Source organism: Carya illinoinensis, chromosome 12, assembly GCF_018687715.1.
Source record: "Carya illinoinensis cultivar Pawnee chromosome 12, C.illinoinensisPawnee_v1, whole genome shotgun sequence".
Lineage (NCBI taxonomy): Eukaryota > Viridiplantae > Streptophyta > Magnoliopsida > Fagales > Juglandaceae > Carya > Carya illinoinensis.
In genome coordinates, this window is record NC_056763.1 from 3,702,532 (window position 1) to 3,721,406 (window position 18,875).

The 18,875-nt window shown below is 34.9% G+C and overlaps 1 protein-coding gene across 8 annotated transcripts; it reads left to right on the forward strand.

Annotated features, from left to right (window-relative positions):
• The first annotated feature begins 1,993 nt into the window (after nucleotides 1-1,993).
• Nucleotides 1,994-15,713, forward strand: LOC122290509. 8 transcript variants are annotated; one of them, XR_006236398.1, is made up of 10 exons: nucleotides 1,994-2,255; nucleotides 5,064-5,158; nucleotides 5,588-6,090; nucleotides 6,367-6,528; nucleotides 11,358-11,537; nucleotides 12,109-12,264; nucleotides 13,050-13,173; nucleotides 13,563-13,738; nucleotides 13,848-13,972; nucleotides 14,916-15,053. XR_006236398.1 is itself a non-coding variant. In XM_043098261.1 (10 exons), the coding sequence occupies exons 1-10, from the start codon at nucleotides 2,226-2,228 to the stop codon at nucleotides 15,185-15,187; spliced, it is 1,878 nt and encodes a 625-aa protein (XP_042954195.1). In that variant the 5' UTR covers nucleotides 1,994-2,225; the 3' UTR covers nucleotides 15,188-15,713. The 8 variants fall into 8 exon arrangements, 6 of the variants coding, with proteins under 6 accessions (XP_042954195.1, XP_042954196.1, XP_042954198.1 ...); XR_006236399.1 differs by having other exon boundaries at nucleotides 14,913-15,052; XM_043098261.1 differs by having other exon boundaries at nucleotides 13,511-13,738; nucleotides 14,913-15,713.
• Nucleotides 15,714-18,875: the final 3,162 nt, after the last annotated feature.

The window sequence follows — 18,875 nt, forward strand, 5'->3', positions numbered from 1 at the left end:
GGTGCAGAATAGCAACCAACAGAATAAGTGCATATATAAAATAAAAAATGATATTTACAGTAGTGGTTGTACAAGCGGCATGTAGTTATTTTGAAAAAAATGAATTAATATGAGATCCACATGAAAAAAAATTTAACTTTTTAATCGTGGACCCCACTCTTTTTCAAACTAACTTTTTAATTCGAATTGCGCGACATTTACAATTCTACGACTGTATGTAGTATTGCTCATATAAAATTACAGTAGAAACTTTAGGATTTATAGTTTATAATTTAAATAATAAGTTCTATACTTCAAAACCTATTTCCTGTTTGATAAACATGTATCTAAAGTACTTTTAAAGTTAGTTACATTAATTTTTTAAAAACATATAGTTATTTGCATAAGCTTTTCGATAAAAGTTTCAATTTGATATTTTTTAAAAAAGTAAACTTTTAGTTTTTTTAGGTGATTAAAGCATATTTTATAAATTTATCAAACATATCATTTTTTTTTAAAAGAGCTTTTAAACAATTAAAAACACTTTTTAAACTTTCAAATTCAATTCCAAACAGACTCTAAGTGCATGTTTAGGGTTATAGTAGAATATATTGATTTCAACTTAAGGTTTATAGCGTAGAGCTTAATGTAATAAACTCTATTATTAAAAAACTATTTATTTTTTAGGATCCGTATGTTTAAACCACTTTCAAACATATTAAATTTATTTAGAAAAAAATTAAAAAAACACTTTTTGAGATAGAAATGACATAAAATGGCATATACTTGATAAAAATCATATATCATAATAAAATAATAACAAAAATAGTCTAATAGATTTTTCAGTAATTACAATAAAAAAGAAAATCTCTTCAACGATGCATAATTGATAGGAGAGAATGAAAAATATTGATGGATAAAATCTTGAGTAGATTATACGAGAATAATGAAAAATATAGATGTGCAAAGTTGTCATTGTGTTAAAATGATGAGAGTCATTTTATAATGTACATAGCATGGTAAAATATGAACTACTATTTCTAAAGTGCTTTGACGAAGAGTACTAATTTAATACTTTTGTTGAAACGTAGTTTTTTTTCTTTTCTTAGTTTAGAAGTATTTTGATATAAAACTACCAAATAGATAAATTTTGTCATTTAAGCGCTTTAGATAATTCTACCGTACTTTTTAAACCTCTCACTACAATCCCAAACAGGTCCTAAGTAAGCGGTACAAACCATGGTGGAATAGCATTTTCTAATTTCTACATTATTTGAATAATGATTTTGAAAAATTCTATTTAAATATATTTACTACACAGATCATCTAAGTGATATAATTTAATTTAAAAGATAAATTTTACCAATTAAATTATATCATATGAATAATGTATATTATAAATATTTTTAAATAACACTAATTATTTAAGGGGATACTTGAAAAATGAGATGAAATAAGAATTTGTAAATAGTAATAAGATGATTTGTGAATATTATTTATTGGGTTTTATGAGAGAAGAGAGATAAAGTTCAATAAAAAAAATTATAAAATTAAAACATTATTTGAATATAAAATTTTAATATTATTTTTATTTATAAATTTAAAAATATTAAATTAATTTTTTAAAAAAATTAAAAAAATTAGTTTAAAAATATTTATATTTAAATAATATTTAGAATGAGATGGAAATTATTTTAAAATATTTTTTTAAATTATGTTTAGATAATAACGTGATTTCACATTATTTTATTATTATTTAATATTTTATTATTATTTAGTATCAATTATTTATTATTTATTATTATTATTATTATTATTTTATTACTATTTACATGTGGCTTCAAATCACCCAGTACCAAACGTAGCAATCGAGAAGTATTTCGCAGGTTAGGATGGGACCATGCGGGACCCAAGATGACGTCCACCTAATCACAGAAAAATTGTGAGAAACGTGCAGGAGAAGCGAATGAATTGCGGGGAATCGATCCATAACGCCACTCCCACACTGCACGACTGTTACTAACTTACCATATTCTCCCGCACTCCCTCTGTCTCTCTATCTCTCTCTCTCTCTCTCTCTCTCTCTCTATCGCTCTCAGACTAGGACATTTTATACGCTTTCCCTCACACTCTCTTGCGGGACTGGAGCCTCACTGGTCACCGACTTGCCCCCACAAGAAGACCTTTCACTGTCTCCGAGACGGAGAAGGAACAAAAAGAGGATATAAAGAAGAATACCAGCGACAATGCAAGCGCCTGGGAAGCAGACCCACTCGGTAATACCAACCACAAACCCTCTCTACCCAGCATTGTTTAATCTCTCTCTCTCTCTCTCGTCTCTCTTTTTGTCCTTGGTTTTACACCCACTCTCGTCGAATAGTGTACTGGGTTTAGGGGGTTTTGTTTTGTTTTTTTTCTCTCAACAATGTTCGGATTTTCTTTTATTTTTGTTTTCATGACTTGTGATGTTATGAGCGAATGTGGTTTCCTTTATTATTATTATTTGTATTTTAATAACTATATTCCTTCGCTGTTTGGCTAAATTTTATTACTTTCCTCGTACATATTAAAAGACTGTTAGAGTTCGAATGAAGCTAGCGGAAGCAAGCTCTGTTCTCTGCAAATCTTGTATTATCATTTTTTGTTGATGCGCAACGAAATCCAGTGCACTATTTGAAGCAGCCATACAATCTTTTTGGGGAGTTTTCTACATAACGGAGAAGACTATAAGAACTTGAGAATTCGGGGAGACTCAAGTACATGTAAAAATTTTGATGAACCAACAAAAGATATGAAGTGGTTGTCCTCTCCATAGCATTGGATAATTCATCAGGAAGGGCCTTGGCCCTTGGAGGACACCAACTCGGTGAAAAAGAAGAGAGAAAAACAATTTGCCTTGACAATGTACACCTGCTTCACACAGAAAACTGAAAAGTGTATTCTTAAAAGAAAAAAAAAAAAAAAGAAGAGAGAAAACTCCACCTTTATTGAATCAGGTTAAAATTACAACCTTGTCCTCTTTTGAATGATGTACTTCATTACTCACAAATGGTAATACCAAATAGATAATGGCTTATTACCTCCTATCATGTATTTATTATTATTTTTGTACTTAATAGTTAAAGAAGTAATTATTAATGAAGTTGTAGTTTTTTTAATTCTTTTTTAATGATTAAGGATGTTTAAAAATATTTAAAAGAAAATAATAACAAAAATAAAAGTTTCAATAGTAGTAAATGGATAGTAAAAACTAGCAAGCTTATCATTATCCATACCAAATTGTCTTGATTGGAAATGCTTAGTTACAAGCGTAGTTTACATTTTTACTGCACCTTACACGCGGAATCAATTACTAAAAAAATAACTCTTCTTTATCGCTCCTTAGTTCCGACTTGTAGGCTAAGAAATAATCCAAAGTTCTTAATTTTTAATTTCCCAACAGGCGTACAAAGGTACAGGAGCGTAATTCCACTTTCAGTTAGTATCAAGAATTATTATGGGAAGAAGTTTTAAAGGGTTGGGAATACATGTGCCGATGACTCCATGTAATTATTTAAAATAGCTTTCTTTCTTTTTGATTTCTAAACTTCTGTGATATATTTGTTTTAAGTTTAGTAATCTCTCTTCGTTTGAAGGTGATTTGAATGTTCAATGTTTCGCATCTTGTAGATTTAAAAACATTCTCGACTTTCTATTGAAACGCTCTCATCACTTCCATATACTAACATTTAAGGAATTAATATTGCTATAAAAGATTGTTTGATTCCATTGCCATCCGAGTGGCTAATTGGACATACTAGTGGAAAGAGCAGAAGAGCCACTGTAGCTCTGCTTCTACTTCTTTTGATATGGAAGTCAGTTGTGTTATACTGATTGATAGAATCCTCTGTGACGCTAATTTTATGTATTAGTTACGTATAACATGTAATCTCAGAGAAGGGCTCGTCATGCTTCGTGCAATCCCTTCATGTAAACACACTAATTACAATTATATGCATAATATTGCCATTCAATTCCATTTCCCTCCCAATGAAGAACATATAAGATTACTTGATCATTAGGTAATTGCTACTCATGCAGATATATGAGATTGAACCATTGACTTAATCCTCTCACTCTCTCTCTCTTGCAAGAAGGAGATGCCATATGATAAAAAATAAAAAAATCCACTCTAGGTTGTGGGTGGTTTTTGATTTCTACTTAGCAAGTATTTTTCTTGGGTGGTTTATTCACCTAATTGTTTACAAAATGTGCTGATATTTTTTTTTGGGTTCTTGTTTTTGTACAATAATCTGAAAATTGTTGTTGAAACTGTTTTGGAAATTCTGTGTTCGGTTTGAGAAGCAAAGGAAGTTCTTTTGGGAGGTGATACCAAACAGAGCCTTAAGTACCCTCTTTATGAACAAAACTGCCATGTCTTCTTGGTGTTCACACATATCTGTCTTTGTTTACATAATCTTCATTGTTATGATCATCCACGACGGCGCTTGCACCATCATATCAGTTGAGCGTTATGCCACCTTCTCAGCATTGTCATCGTGACTAATACCACCTTCAATTGCTTGGTCCCGTTGGCAACACCATTGTTGTATGTTGCATTTTATTTTTTATGGAATTCCTACTACTTGTACCTGACATTTATTGGAGCATGTTCTTTTTAATTTTTCCGTGTGGAAAATTACGGGAGCCACTCAAACAAATGATCTTTGTTCATTAATGGCCACTTTGTTCTTAGTTCTCAAGGCAGTAAATTAACAACTCTGCCTTGATGCCCTCTGTGGCCTGTGCTGGGTTTGAAACCTAAGCCTACTTGGTGAAAGTAACCATACTAAACGACCTACTATAATTGCAAATCCCTCCAGCCATACAAGTGGCTTCTAACTGCAAACCATTGTAGTTGTCCCTTGTCATTTTATACTTATAAAAAAAAAGTTATTTAATTGTTGGCCAGACTATTTAATTTTATTTGGTGTTGGCCAGACTAAAAGTAAATTATGTCGATTTGGCATCTATAGGTTTTGTTGATTTTGTCATCAATTGGTAAATTTTATTTGGTGTTCATGTAATACTATTCCACCATGCAGGGTCAACCTTGCGACACATGTGGTGGAGTGGGAGGTGTTGGTTTTCAAGAATTGATAGCTGTTTGCATTAGATGCCGTACAGCTCGCGAACATGTGTATGATAATACTCCTAGCCCCCACTGATTTGTCGCTCCTCTCTCTCTGTGAAGATGTTTTCAATTTATTGCACTTTAGTTTTCTCATTCGATGTCTTCTAATTATACGAGTCAATGAAAAACAACATGCACTATTTGTAGAAAGCAAGGGGACTAAATTTGGATGGTCTGTATCCAATTACTCCAGTTCATGGCCCAATTGCAGTATGCTTGTACCAGGACTTGGTTGGATGGGTTTCTTATCTTGTTCTTTCAGCCCTTGAATCCTCTTGATCATTATATCTTGTACTATCAAAATTTTGTAAGATGTCCTATAAAACATACATGCAGGTTCAGTCTTGTCTACACCATGCTCTTATGATTGCTTTTTCTATTATGAATCTAAGCATTGTGTCCATCCTTGTTCTAAACATTTTTTCCCATGCTCAGTTATTGTATGCGGAGTCATTTATATGTGGTACCAGAAGATTGGGTTTGTGAATCATGTCTGTCAAGTGACTTGGTTTTGTCAGAAGCTAGTGGTATGGAAGACGTGGTTGGACCTGCATTGGATTCCTCTAACATAGTCTGCCAGGACAATACCCATACGGCAGGTCCCAGCTTCTTGAACCGGGCTTATTCTAAAAGGCAAAAGCCTGTTGAAACCGGCAAAGTGAAGTTCCTTCCCACGGAAGAAGTCATTAAGCTATCATCATCGACCCCTAAAAAAGTAACTTCTGTTCGGTCTAATTCTGGTTCGAAACCTTATCCATTCATGGAATCATTGCGGAATCCTCAAGTTGGATACACAGCTGCTGCTCCAAAGTTTCCTATTTTAAGTGTGAATGCAACTCATTGTCTTGGACCTTCAGGACTTGTGAAGCCTCCTAGGCAAGGCAGTGTGCTTTCAAGGACTAATCAAGAAGCACTTCAAGCACCAAAAAACATAAAAGGTATGAACATTTTTGTTTCAAGTATTAAAGTTATAGATCAGTTATTGCAGGTTAATTATATATGTATATGGAGTTGATGCAAAGTCCAGTTGGGTATGGTTCCTACTTCATAGCCCAAAAAATTGAAATAAATTTATTTGGAGGTGCATGAAGAAAAATTTCTCTCGAACTTCTACTCTCCAACTTTGTGATGGTTTAATGGATTTACACCCGTCTTAATTAGGTGTGCTTATTTGGAACTATCATCTTATGGGTGTGCTCTGTTCCCTGTCTCAGAACCAAAAGTGGCTGTCACTTCTAGAAAGGAATATCGTCGCAATGAACAATTGGTAAATGCCCTTATTGCTAAAGTAAATGAAACTTACAGAACCAATGCGGAGAAGGCTGCAAATAAAGCATCCTGTCCACCTTTGTCAAAAAAACATCTGCCTATTACGGGTACATGCTTAACTTCCTGGACATGTTATCATTTTAAGTTAGTTTTGCTTTTAGCCTAATATTTCAACCTTTTCATTATTGAATGAAATGCCTAATTTCCTTTTTTTCTTTTAAAGAAATTCCCAAGACCCTTTTGACTTTTGAGATGAATTAACTTGGACCCACAAATAATAGTAAAAATTATGAAATCTTGACCCTGTTGAAATAGCCTCAATGCAGTGCCATGAACAGTAAATTTCAGCAAGTAAAAACTTATTTGCCACTACATAGTCATCAAACCAAATTAAGGCTTGGGGTGATCAATCCAGTTCTTGTTTTTCGTAAAAAGTTTTAAATAGTATGTCTATTAAAAAAGTAATATTGACTTCACATTATTAAAACATATGGTTATCTTTTAGGTGGATCAGTTATACACAACATACATGAAGCTCTCTCTCTCTGACTAATTTTCTTTTTATGTATCCATAAAAGATCTTGTATCTGTTCCTCATATTTATTTTGAACTGAGGCCATCCTCAAATAGGTTTACATGGAGAGGGAATAGATAAAGCTGGTGGGTCAATATTTGTCATGTACTTATGTTCTGCATTCTCCTCGAACTCATTTTAGATACTGGTCTAGGACTTGGCAGCTCAACTTCAAACTTCCAAGTTTACTTGATTTAAATGATTTTTTCTTTTTCTTGGTATTTCTGAAACCAAAAAATCTTTGCTTTTCTTGGTTGTATTTGAATAGACTTGCTAGCCTCAATTACAATCATCTGCACTTGAACTGAGAGTTACTTTTTGCATATAATATCTGCTTAGAGCTTTAAAATCATTTTCACTGTTATTTATAAAAAAAAAAATCATTTTCACTGCTGAAATATGGTATCATTATTCTTATATTTTGATTCAGTTTGCAATCAAATCTTTTTGCTTTCTCATTAAATGGTAGTATTATTTTTTTGATAGGTAATCAAGAAATTTTATTCTTAGGAAAAGGAGGCATAGCCCTAGTACACAGGATTTATACATGAGAAGTACTTAACTAGGGTTTACAATTGAAAGTAGAAAATCATGGACATTAAGTCCATTAAAATCAAATACCCCTCCCTATACAAACAAGGTTTTAATAAAAACTTTAAGCTCTTCCAGTGTCCTCTCGCGATCCTCGAAGCTCCTATCATTTCTCTCCTGCCAAATGCAACAACACATACATATAAGGGCCATCTTCCATATTGCTGCCACTTGTGGATTTCCTTGGAGTCCTCTCCGGCTTGCTAGAAAATCCACCAATCTACAAGGCATGACCCATGATAGTCCTATTCCTGGAAAAAAACATCCCACAAGATCTTGTCCACCTCACAATGTAGAAGCAAGTGATCCATAGATTCCCCATCCTTCTTACACATGCAACACTAGTCCAACACCATTAAACGATGTTTCCTCAGATTGTCTATAGTATAGTAAGAATCTTGTCTAGGGAAGCTGTCCAAACGAAGAAAGTTGCTTTTGGAGGAGCTTTCGTCTTACATGTATTCCTCCATGGAAAAGTGGTCATGCCCTGGTTCGTTAGAACCTAGTAAAACGATCTAACTGTGAGTCTACCTTTCTTGGAGGGGTTCCAACTGAACTTATCTAAGGTGCCCTCAGTCACCCTGATGGAATATAGTGAGGCAAAAAACTCGGAAATAACTTCCAACTCCTAATCTTGTGCCACCTTGATGAAATCTACATTCCATTGAGGGGAACCACAAGAAAAGACCAAGAGACTAGCTACTGAAGCAACCTTTGTCTGTACAAGCTCAAAAATGTTAGGAAATATTTCTTTGAGGCTTTGTTCAGTGCACCATTCGTCATGCCAAAACTTGACTCAAGAACCATCACCGACCTTAATACATGCATGGCTTAGGAAATTCTTCCATCCTTTTTAATGTGTTTCCAAAAACCCATCCCATATGGTCCGCGGATCTCATTTGAGCACCATCCTCCCCAAGACTCCCCAAACTTCTAAACTATTTTTGACTTCTGATTTCTTGTTGGTACTATCACAACCATTTACTCAAAAGAGCTCTATTGAACTTCATCAAACTATGGATCCCCAATCCACCCCTAGACATTGGTGTGTAAATAGTTGGCTAGTTCACTAGATGGAATTTGAACTCGTCCCCCATCCCACTCCACAAGAAATCCTGTTTTAACTTCTCAATACAATTGGCTGCCTTCGTAGGGAGTGGGAACAAGGCAGGAAATAGGTTGGTAGATAAGGGTACTTTTGATTAAAGTAAGCGTACCCTCTGTAGACAAGTATAATGTGTTTGAGTAAGCGTACCTTTGAGCTCTTTTGAGTAAATGAATGGAAAGTCTTCCATCCTTTTTAATGTGTTTCCACAAACCCATCCCATATGGTCCGCGGCTCTCATTTGAGCACCATTCTCTCCAAGACTCCCCAAACTTCTAAACTATTACTGACTTCTGATTTCTTGTTGGTACTGTCACAACCATTTACTCAAAAGAGCTCGATTGAACTTCATCAAACTATGGATCCCCAATCCACCCCTAGACATTGGTGTGCAAATAGTTGGCTAGTTCACTAGATGGAATTTGAACTCGTCCCCCATCCCACTCCACAAGAAATCCCGTTGTAACTTCTCAATACAATTGGCTACCTTCGTAGGGAGTGGGAACAAGGCGGGAAATAGGTTGGTAGATAAGGGTACTTTTGATTAAAGTAAGCGTACCTTCTGTAGACAAGTATAACCTCTTTCAAGAAGCCAATCTACGCTCCACCTTTTCAATTATGGCATCCCAAATCCTGTTTGATTTGAAGGAAGCACCCAACGGTAGGCCAAGATACTTCATAGGTAGAGAAGACACCTTACAGGCCAGGAGTCGAGCTAGATTCACTGCATTTGGGACAACCCCCACTGACAATAATTTAGACTTTGAAAGATTGACTCTCAAACCAGAGATGGCTTTGAAGCAAAGGAGGAGAGCCCTCAAAGATGGCCTTGTTTGGTTACACAATTTAGATAAGATGAGATGAGATGTTTTGTTGAAAGTTAAATAAAATATTGTTATAATATAATTTTTTAATATTAATTTTGTTTTGAAATTTGAAAAAACTGAATTGTTTATTATATTTTGTATGAGAATTTGGGAAAATTTTAATGATTAGATGAGATGAAATGAGATAGTTTGGTATTTGGTATCCAAACCAGGCTTGAATGCGTCCATGATTTGTTCCACAAAAAATGTGTCATCGGCAAAAAGCAAATGAGAAATATCAATAGAGCCATAATCACCATTCCCCATCGAGAAGCCATTAGAGAAAGCCACCTTCCACAAGGCCCAAAATTGTCTTACCAAGGGCTTCCATGACGATAATGAAAAGAAATGGAGAGAATGGGGCCCCCTAGCGTAAACCACGGGAGGATTAAAAAGAACTCACTGGCCAACCATTCACAAAGATAGAAAAGTGAACTGTAGAAATGCAATATGCTACCCAAGCCCACCATTTCTTTCCAAAACCACTTATTGCAAGTAGATAAAGCTAGAAATTCCAGTTGAGATGATCATAAGCTTCTTCCATGTCTAGTTTGCAAAGTGATCCAAGTTCTTTAGATTTGAGTTGTTTGTCTAATACTTCATTTGCATTAATGCTGAGTCAAGAATTTGTCTACCTTTAACAAATGCATTTTGAGGCTTCGAAATTAATTTCTCCATCACCGTGCTCAATCTATTTGCTAGAACTTTAGAAGGATCTTGTACACCCCATTCACAAGGCTAATAGGGCGGTTGTCTCTAATATCCACGGACCCCCAATTTTTTAGGAATAAGGGCTAAAAAATTATCAATGAGACTTTTTTCAAACCCTTCATTAGCATGAAACTCTTGGAACACCCTCATGAGATCATCCTTGATCACTTCCCAACAAACTTGGAAGAAACCCATGGTAAAACCATTAGGGCCTGGAGCCTTGTCACTAGCCATGTTATGGATCACTTTGTGCACTTCATCTTCTTCAAATGGCCTCTCAAGCCACCCTGAACCCTACTGGTCTAATAATTCAAAAGTTAATCCATCCACTCTCAGTCTCCATGCGTACTGTACAATGTGATTCTTGATGACTAACTAGTCTGAAGAAACTGCACCATCTACCATTAGCGCCTCTTTTGCATTGTTCCTCCTATGTGAATTAGTCACCTGATGGAAAAACTTTGTGCACTTGTCTCCCTCAAGCCATAGTGCCCTTGATTTTTTTCTCCAAGAGATTTCTTCTATCAATTATACTCTTTCAAGTTCCGTGACTACCTGATTCGATTATCTCGGCTTCAAAGATAATTCTTGCCTCATCCTCTCCCTCCAGAAACTGTAACTCCTCCAAAAGAGAGCACCTTTGGTGGGCCATATTGCCAAAAACTTGTTCATTTTTTCACTTCAAATCATCCTTCCTATGCTTTTAGCTTTCTTGCCATTATGAAACTCAAGGAGCCTTGGAAGTAGTGCGACGACCACCATTGTCTAATTCTGTCCACAAAACCGTGCCATAATATGTAATGAATTGAATCTGGTCTCATTGTGAGTGTACATGGATTATGACATAAACTTTTGAGCCTCAAATTGTAAACTCTAAGGAGTTCAATGCATAAAATCCTTTCTTCTTTTTCTTTTTAATATAGAAGGTAGGGGTGCACCATGCCAATATGCAAAACTAACTATGAACAAGTCTTCTCATTACTGTTACTAACAGGCTATGAAAGAAATTGCTGGTAGAAGCAGCTTTAAGCATGTAAAAGTTTGGTGCTCTTTGATAGTTTATATGTGATAGTTTAATCTCCATGTCAGAGAAAAGGGGAAAAAGGGCTCTAGCGGCTGCCTCGGAGGAGCTTGTTTGTGCGAAACCACTGATGGATGCTCTTGCTGCTGCCAAAGAACTTGAAAGTTCTCATATGAACATAGAGAAGGCTATCAAGAAAGCACGTACACATTCACCATCAAGGCATTCCTCACCTGTTGCTAGTTCAGGTATGAAATACTAATGCTTGTGAATTTACTAGTAAGAGCTATTAGGCCCTTTTCATGACATTATTTGGCTATATTCATTGCTGACATAGGAGTTTTTTAATAATAAAACAAGTGATGGGAGTGTACTCCTTGTTTTCAGAAAGAGTACTGCTACATTTACAAAGGAATTGCACAAAACAATTCCACAAACTGATGTAGCTTCATTTGATCTGTTAGATCTACTTTACAATATAGGTAACTTTACAATCTAACGAACCATATCAGTTCATGGGATTATTTTGTGTAATCCTTTTGCGGCTAGAGTATTTCCCTTTTGGAAAAGGGGGGTGATTTGTTAAAGCTATGCTTTATTAAGTAGAAAGAAGCTTCTTCAATTTTATGGGGAGGTGTTTGTCAGATTCAGTATTTGTTTTGTAAGTAAAATTCGAAAGGAAATGATCTTTATTTCATTACATAGATACGATATATACATAATATCTGTCTATATTTTTTAATATATTGTTCTAATATATAGATACTCTGTGTGTGTGTATTGATGAAGTCCTATTGTTCTCTATTTTGAAAAATATAGCCTTGGTAGCTTTGGAGGTATTTTCTGGAAGAGAGCCAATGGATCTCCCAATTGCTAAAGAACATAAAACTTATACCATGAAGACAGAGGACGGTATAAACAAAGCATCATGCTCATCTTCACCACCGATGCATACTTCAACAACTGTCATCTCAGGCAAGAGAATTAACTTGTTTTACTTATAAATTTTATCAACATTAACTGACCCATTTACTAGCTATTATTTGATAGACTAATCCTTTATATAGGAATGGGTGAAGTGCCAAATGCTTTGGCAATTCCTCATGGGGGGATGAATCAAGATAATTTATAATCAAATCTCTAGATTTTTGTTCATCTCTTCCTGTTATAATATCTTGGGGTTTGTACTTTCTAAAAAAAAAAATATCTTGGGGTTTGTACTTTAAAAAAAAAATAATAATATCTTGGGGTTTGTAGCTCTTGGTTTTGTATTGTAAAACTATTTAGTAGTTCTTGTTAATCTAATTCATTTAAATTCTATCAGCAAAATTGAAGAGCTATAAATCTCCAAAATATATATAAGAATATTGCAAATAGAGCCATTGCGATACCCATCAAAGGAGTAGTTTTATTATTTTTAAATATCTGGAATTTTTTTTAATACAAATTTAACAATGAAGGGGCAGAACAAATTGTTTCACTTTATAGTAGTTGCATTTCATAAGTATAAACTAAAATTTGTAGGTCTTACCATGTTGATTAAATTCATTAGTTGCTGATGTTAAATTACGCATGTTGTGTTATCTGGTCATGGTGAGATTTTACTTGCCAAAAATATGCTATCACCCATTATGGCATCTTTTGATGTTGAAATCATGTTATAGTTGGGTTTCTATTTGGCAATATCATACAGTGTTATGTTTGAATGATATTCAATAATCTCATTACTTTTACTAAATGCTATTCCTTTGTTTTGATAGATGCTAACTTTCGAGGTGTTGCTGAATGTAATAACTCTGATGTTGAAGAAAGAGATTTACTTAATGTTCTACCCAAATTCAAGCTATATCATGATTATCTCCCTGCTCTGCATGCTACTTGGGGGTGGGTAACCAATCTCTTTGTGATTTTGTGTATGAAGATTCTTTCTTGATGTTAGACGCCATTCATTCAATAAACAAATGCAAGGAGATTACTTCATTTTGTTTGGTGGATTTGTTTCTTTGGATGCATAGGGGCAGAGTATTTCCATAATTTTGTCTAGTGGATTGTTTGTAGATATGTGCAGGGAAGATACTTGTTATGAGGTATTAAATGAGTGCTTTATAGGGTGCAAAAGATGTTGAGTCCTTTAGATGTTTGCTTGAGCACGTAATCTTGCCATTGAAGTTTCCATTATTTCCCACTCTAAAAAGTTTTCATCAACATTTTCTTTTTTCAGGGGTGGCTTTGTTTTTACCACTGCACCATTTAAATTTTATGGCTTGTTCCAGGCTCAACCTCCATGCACCATCAATCGTAAAGCCTTCGAGTTTTCAAAAAGAATGCCTTCAGCCCTTCAGGTTATGTTTGTTCCTCGGTGCCAAGTATGGGCAGATCTATTCCAAAACAGTTGTCCCCATCTTAGTGATGTCGCTCTATATTTTTTCCCTGCTGATAATATTGAAAGGTTTGTTTTGATATCTAATTTTTGGGTGACACATTTTTCGCTTCTTTTTGTCCGTGTAAATTGGGAGAGTCATGAAGTTCTTTTATACTTGTCTGCTACTAACTTGTAGGTCCAAAGAAAACATGTCCTGCCTGTTTGAGCTGATGGAGGTCCACGACTCAATGATGAGAAGCTGCGTTGATGGTGTGGAATTGCTGATATTTACTTCAAACCAGCTGCATTTGGGCTCACAGAGTGAGTTATTTGGCTTCACCAGCACTTGGTTTTCCTGCAGTTCCCTAGTGTGTTTGTTCCCTGTAGCTTCTGTTTTTCTCCATTAATGAGCATACTGAGGACAGCCTTTTACCTTTTATGATTGTTTTTGGTAGGGATTATCCTTATCGATACTGGAGACACTTCTGATAGGATCATCATCTTATATATTGGTTTTTGTGTTTAAAGTACCAAGGTTGTGGAGAAAGCTAGGAGTAAAGTTGTCTTTTATCAACTGCCCTGCTGAGGGCGGGGGGGACCGAGATTTTATTCAATGAGCTTCATATTGGCACTCTAAACCATTTCAGCAACTAAAAAAAATCCTGGGTAAACTGGTAAAGGAATATGTGATCGACTCTTTTTGTTATCAGGAGTGGCAGAGGGGAGGGCAGAAAACAATGCTGCTGCTAATTTCTAAATTTATTTACTTTTTCTCCAAATTCTCAAATTTGCAATAAGTGGGTACTAAACATCTAAGTTTATATGATGAGATTTCTATCTCACTTGCAATTGAAACAAGCATCCTACATAATATGGACTATTGAAAAATGAGAGAAGGCATCATATTTCGGGAGTGCCATAACAAGAACTAGGTGGATTTAGGTCCTCATTTCTTAGGAAGTCTTCAATTGGTTGTGGCTGATTTTGTTTTAACCTTAATTTCATTTCACAATTTTAATATTAATGATTTGCCTTTTTGGTTGTATAATATAATCTGTGCTTCCCTCTTAATCTAGCCTCGCCTTTGACATTTTTCTCTTTAGTAATTTCATTTTCCTGATGCGACATGATTCTGCATTTGAGGATTCTTAATGTCATTTTGCTTCAGTCAAATGCCTCCTTTTGACTGAGTTGCCATATATATATATTTATTTATTTATTTTTATTGAGTAATGAGTTGCCTTATTTGTTCTGAATTTAGCAGAGTTTTTCTGGGCTGTCTTTCATCCTGTAAAAAATAATCACCCACTTGACAAGATAGACAAGGAACACAGTCTACCAATTGATCCTTTGGAATGTAAGACCAATGATAACATGGTGATGGATGGTTCTGAGGAAGTTAGTATGGAGATTGATATGGTTGGTGGAGAGAATGTGGGTAGAGTCGATGTGGTTATTTCAAGAGATGCATTCAGCAGACTTTCTGGAATCCACTTGCAAAGTTCAATGGAAAGGCACTTAAACGACACAGCTTAAACTTAAAAAGTTAAAAGAGCTGGCAATGGTGATAAGAAACCACTTGAGACAGCGGAAAATATTGAAAGGTATTCCATACCTTAATTGGTGTGGTACCTACTAGAGTTGCAGATATGCCTAGCTTTTCCCTGAAGATATCAAAGTTGAAGTTCAGAAGTTCTAATGCCATTCGCTCAGATTCAGCCATAGACTGGGTACATTTACTCCTGCAGATAGCAATTTTGTTCGGGCTTTCGGCTCCAAGAACGACCTTGCAGGGCCTCAGGCCTCAGGCCTCATCCATGCCCAAGAAATGAATGCAGTTTGTCAGGAAACGTACAGATCAAGGTACAGATTACAAATGTACAGTCAGATGAGCGGTCTGTTGCGTTTCGTTTGTCCTGGTGTACAACTTCAGCTGTTCACAAATTGAAATGAAAACTATGTAAGATTCAATTTCTTGTACATTTTTAGATTAAGTTTGGATGTTGAGTTGAATTGAGTTTTTTATAAATAGTAATGAGTTAAGATGATTGAGTGAGTTTTATGAGATTCACTTGAGATGGGTTTAGGTGCATTTAAATGTTAAAATGAGTTTAGATATATTTATAAAAAATTGTAAAATAAAAAAATTTCATCATTAAATTTAACTATTCATCTGACATACCAAAAATGAACTGGCAGCGTCAAATCCTTAAAAGGGCAAATATTTTTTTTCCAAGCTGCAACTGCAGCCATCCACCTAAAGTTAAGTAAGGGAAAATGGGACAAAATATGATTTTTCTTTTTCCACCCTTTGGTTTGTAGGCATAATGATGCCACTGTAGAAAAGTTGCCATTGGTTAGAGCTGGTTAAATCTATGTATAGTATAGATCATTGAACTTTTCTAAGATACAATCCAAGTTGGTGTTTGGATGGTAGAAGATGCTTAAAAGTGAACTGCATTCAGTGTAGTCAAGGAGCCAAACGGGGCTTTAATTCAGTTCGTGGAAGAGGAAAAACAAACTTGCTATTGAGACAAATGCAGATCTCAAAGACATAATGTTGACAATGAAATTATAATATTAGGCAGGGACTTTTCTTTGCTCGAGCATGGCCAATGACTCTTTCCTATATGTGAGTTTGCCGTCTTCGTGTGGAAAATGCTTTATGTTCACTTCTCATTAATTTGAGAGTAGTTTGTAATTTTGATGGATCATAGCGAATTGACAACAAAGAAAGAAATGACTATCAACTAAGCTCCACTTGGGATAGATAATTTTGTAAACGACTTCTGCACACCAATTAATTAAGATGGAGGGGTCTTTGTATAATTAATGGGTCAGGTTAGAGTTAATTTATATGACCCATGTGGTTCCCCTAGCCTCTGCTTGGGATTTGGTGGAAAGCAAGTCCTCAAGGTGCACACCACAGGGGAAAACATTCCTTATGTAATGTGAAAGGTGTGTACGCACTACATGGGAAAGCATTCCAAACTCTGCTTGGGATTTGACGGAGCTTGAAGTGTCAAGACGTGTAACACAAAATTACATACCCACGTTCATAACAGTTAAAATACAATACACGTAGTATGCTTATAACAATATGTAGTAAACACCGCGAATAATTTTTTTTAAACAAAAAACAAAGTACCAAAATGCTAATCCCAAAATATAATTACTTCTCATTCATATTCACATAACAGAAGTCATAGCATTAGTCAAACTTTTCCATAAACAGAATAACATAGTACTGGAGACAGATTTCCATAGTTACAGACAACAAAAAACCTAATCTAAATGACAAGCTGCTCGTGCAACTCAGCTATTAGTTCCAAAATAAAATCCAAAAGCTAAAGGATCAACTCCATGAGCTCCCCGAGGCTCCCCAAGGCCTCTTCGATGTTGTCTAGTTGGGGGTGTGCAGGTTCTTTGATTCCTAACACATCGTCTATTAATCTGAGAAATGGTAGTTGGGATTACTACAGTGAGATTTATAAATCTCAGCAAGTAAAACTTATAAGCTACTAATAATATAAATAAGCATGCTTGATAATAATAACATGACATGTATGCTTGATGTACATGGTCTTGCTTATGAAAAACATGGCATGCTTGCTTACCTAAGATAGAATTATACATGATGTCTTGTTTCATGGGGTTACCATGATGTAAACTTACATTTCTTGCTTGACTTAAAAATATTTCATGACATGCTTGCATGCTTAATGACATGATGGTCGGGACATGCAGATGATCATAATTGATATACATAGCAACATTGGCATGGCATAACATAACTCAATCTAATAAGCATAATTAAAACCTGAATTTAATTGCGTGAACCTCACCATCTTATATACATAAGCATACCATAGGTAAGTTAGAATCTAACTTACAAAACTCCGTGCTTAACATATATGTAACGTAGGCTGAAATAAGAGACATTCTAGGGTTAGACTTTCTCACTTAATTCTTATAAAAACTGAACTTACTAACTTTGGGCTTAATTTGCAAAATTACCCCTTAACTTTTGAGAAATTACAAATTAGCTCCTAAACTTAAGAATTGCAAACATATCCCAAAACTTACCAAAATCCACATACCTTATGTAAATTTCATCCTAATATGGACTTAGAACTTACAAAACTAAACCCAATAAGAACTCCTCTAGGCTGATTCATACATAGGCCAAAAACCCATGTTTTTGTTTGCTAATTGACCATTTATCACATTAACATGCTTAACTGGAAATTAACAACTCATAAGTATCACATCCATAGTTCTAAAATCATTCCAAGACACTAAATAAAAAATTATGCAAAACCTTAAACACAAAATTCAAATAATTACCCAAAACATTAATATTAGGTTAAATCGGACCTAATCGTGGTGTTCTTGGTCTAACACTTTCATTTTAACTCTAAGGACTCCAAAAGTCTACAAATATTACTTCTAACATATTCATCATCCAAATCTAGTTGATAACATGCTTAACTAACAACAAAATCACATTACTCAACAAATGAAAATTGGTTTGCATGAAAAACTTGGAAACTGGAACTTTGCATTCTTTTGACTTAAACATAGAGACTAATCCTTGATTTACATGCATAAAATCTTGAAACAATACATCCATTGTAACAACCCAATCCAATATTATTAGGGATGAAATATGGATAATTTATTAGGCCTAAAATAGGTTAATGTGCTGTATTGGATAAGCCCAAAAATTATTATTTAGTGAGGTTGGCTAGGAATTGTTATTAGGCCCATAGGCCCAAGATTTTATTTTTAAGATCTATTAAGGTTGAGTGAAAATTTTAGAGGAAATTAATGGACCGATATTTTAGAAACCCAATTGAAATTATTGAGTTTTTTGGCCCATGAAATGAACCCAAACCCGTTAGGCCCAATGTTGGTTCTCTACAACTCTAAGTCATAGACGTCTCCTCTTTCCACTAGGATTTATGCCCAATGGAATTCTCTCCCAACAAAATTATAAGTTTACAAGTCATCTTCACGTTAAAACTCTTAAACTGACTTCTTATATATATATACACATATACATATATATATTTAGGCCTGTGCAAAAAACGCTATGACCCGGTCCGTCCGTAAGACTTGATTCGACCCGACCGTAAAAAATGGTTGAAATAACTTGCGGGTCGAACCGTTGAAACCGACTCTTAATGCCTTTTGTTTGGACTCGGACCCTCAAACCCACTGC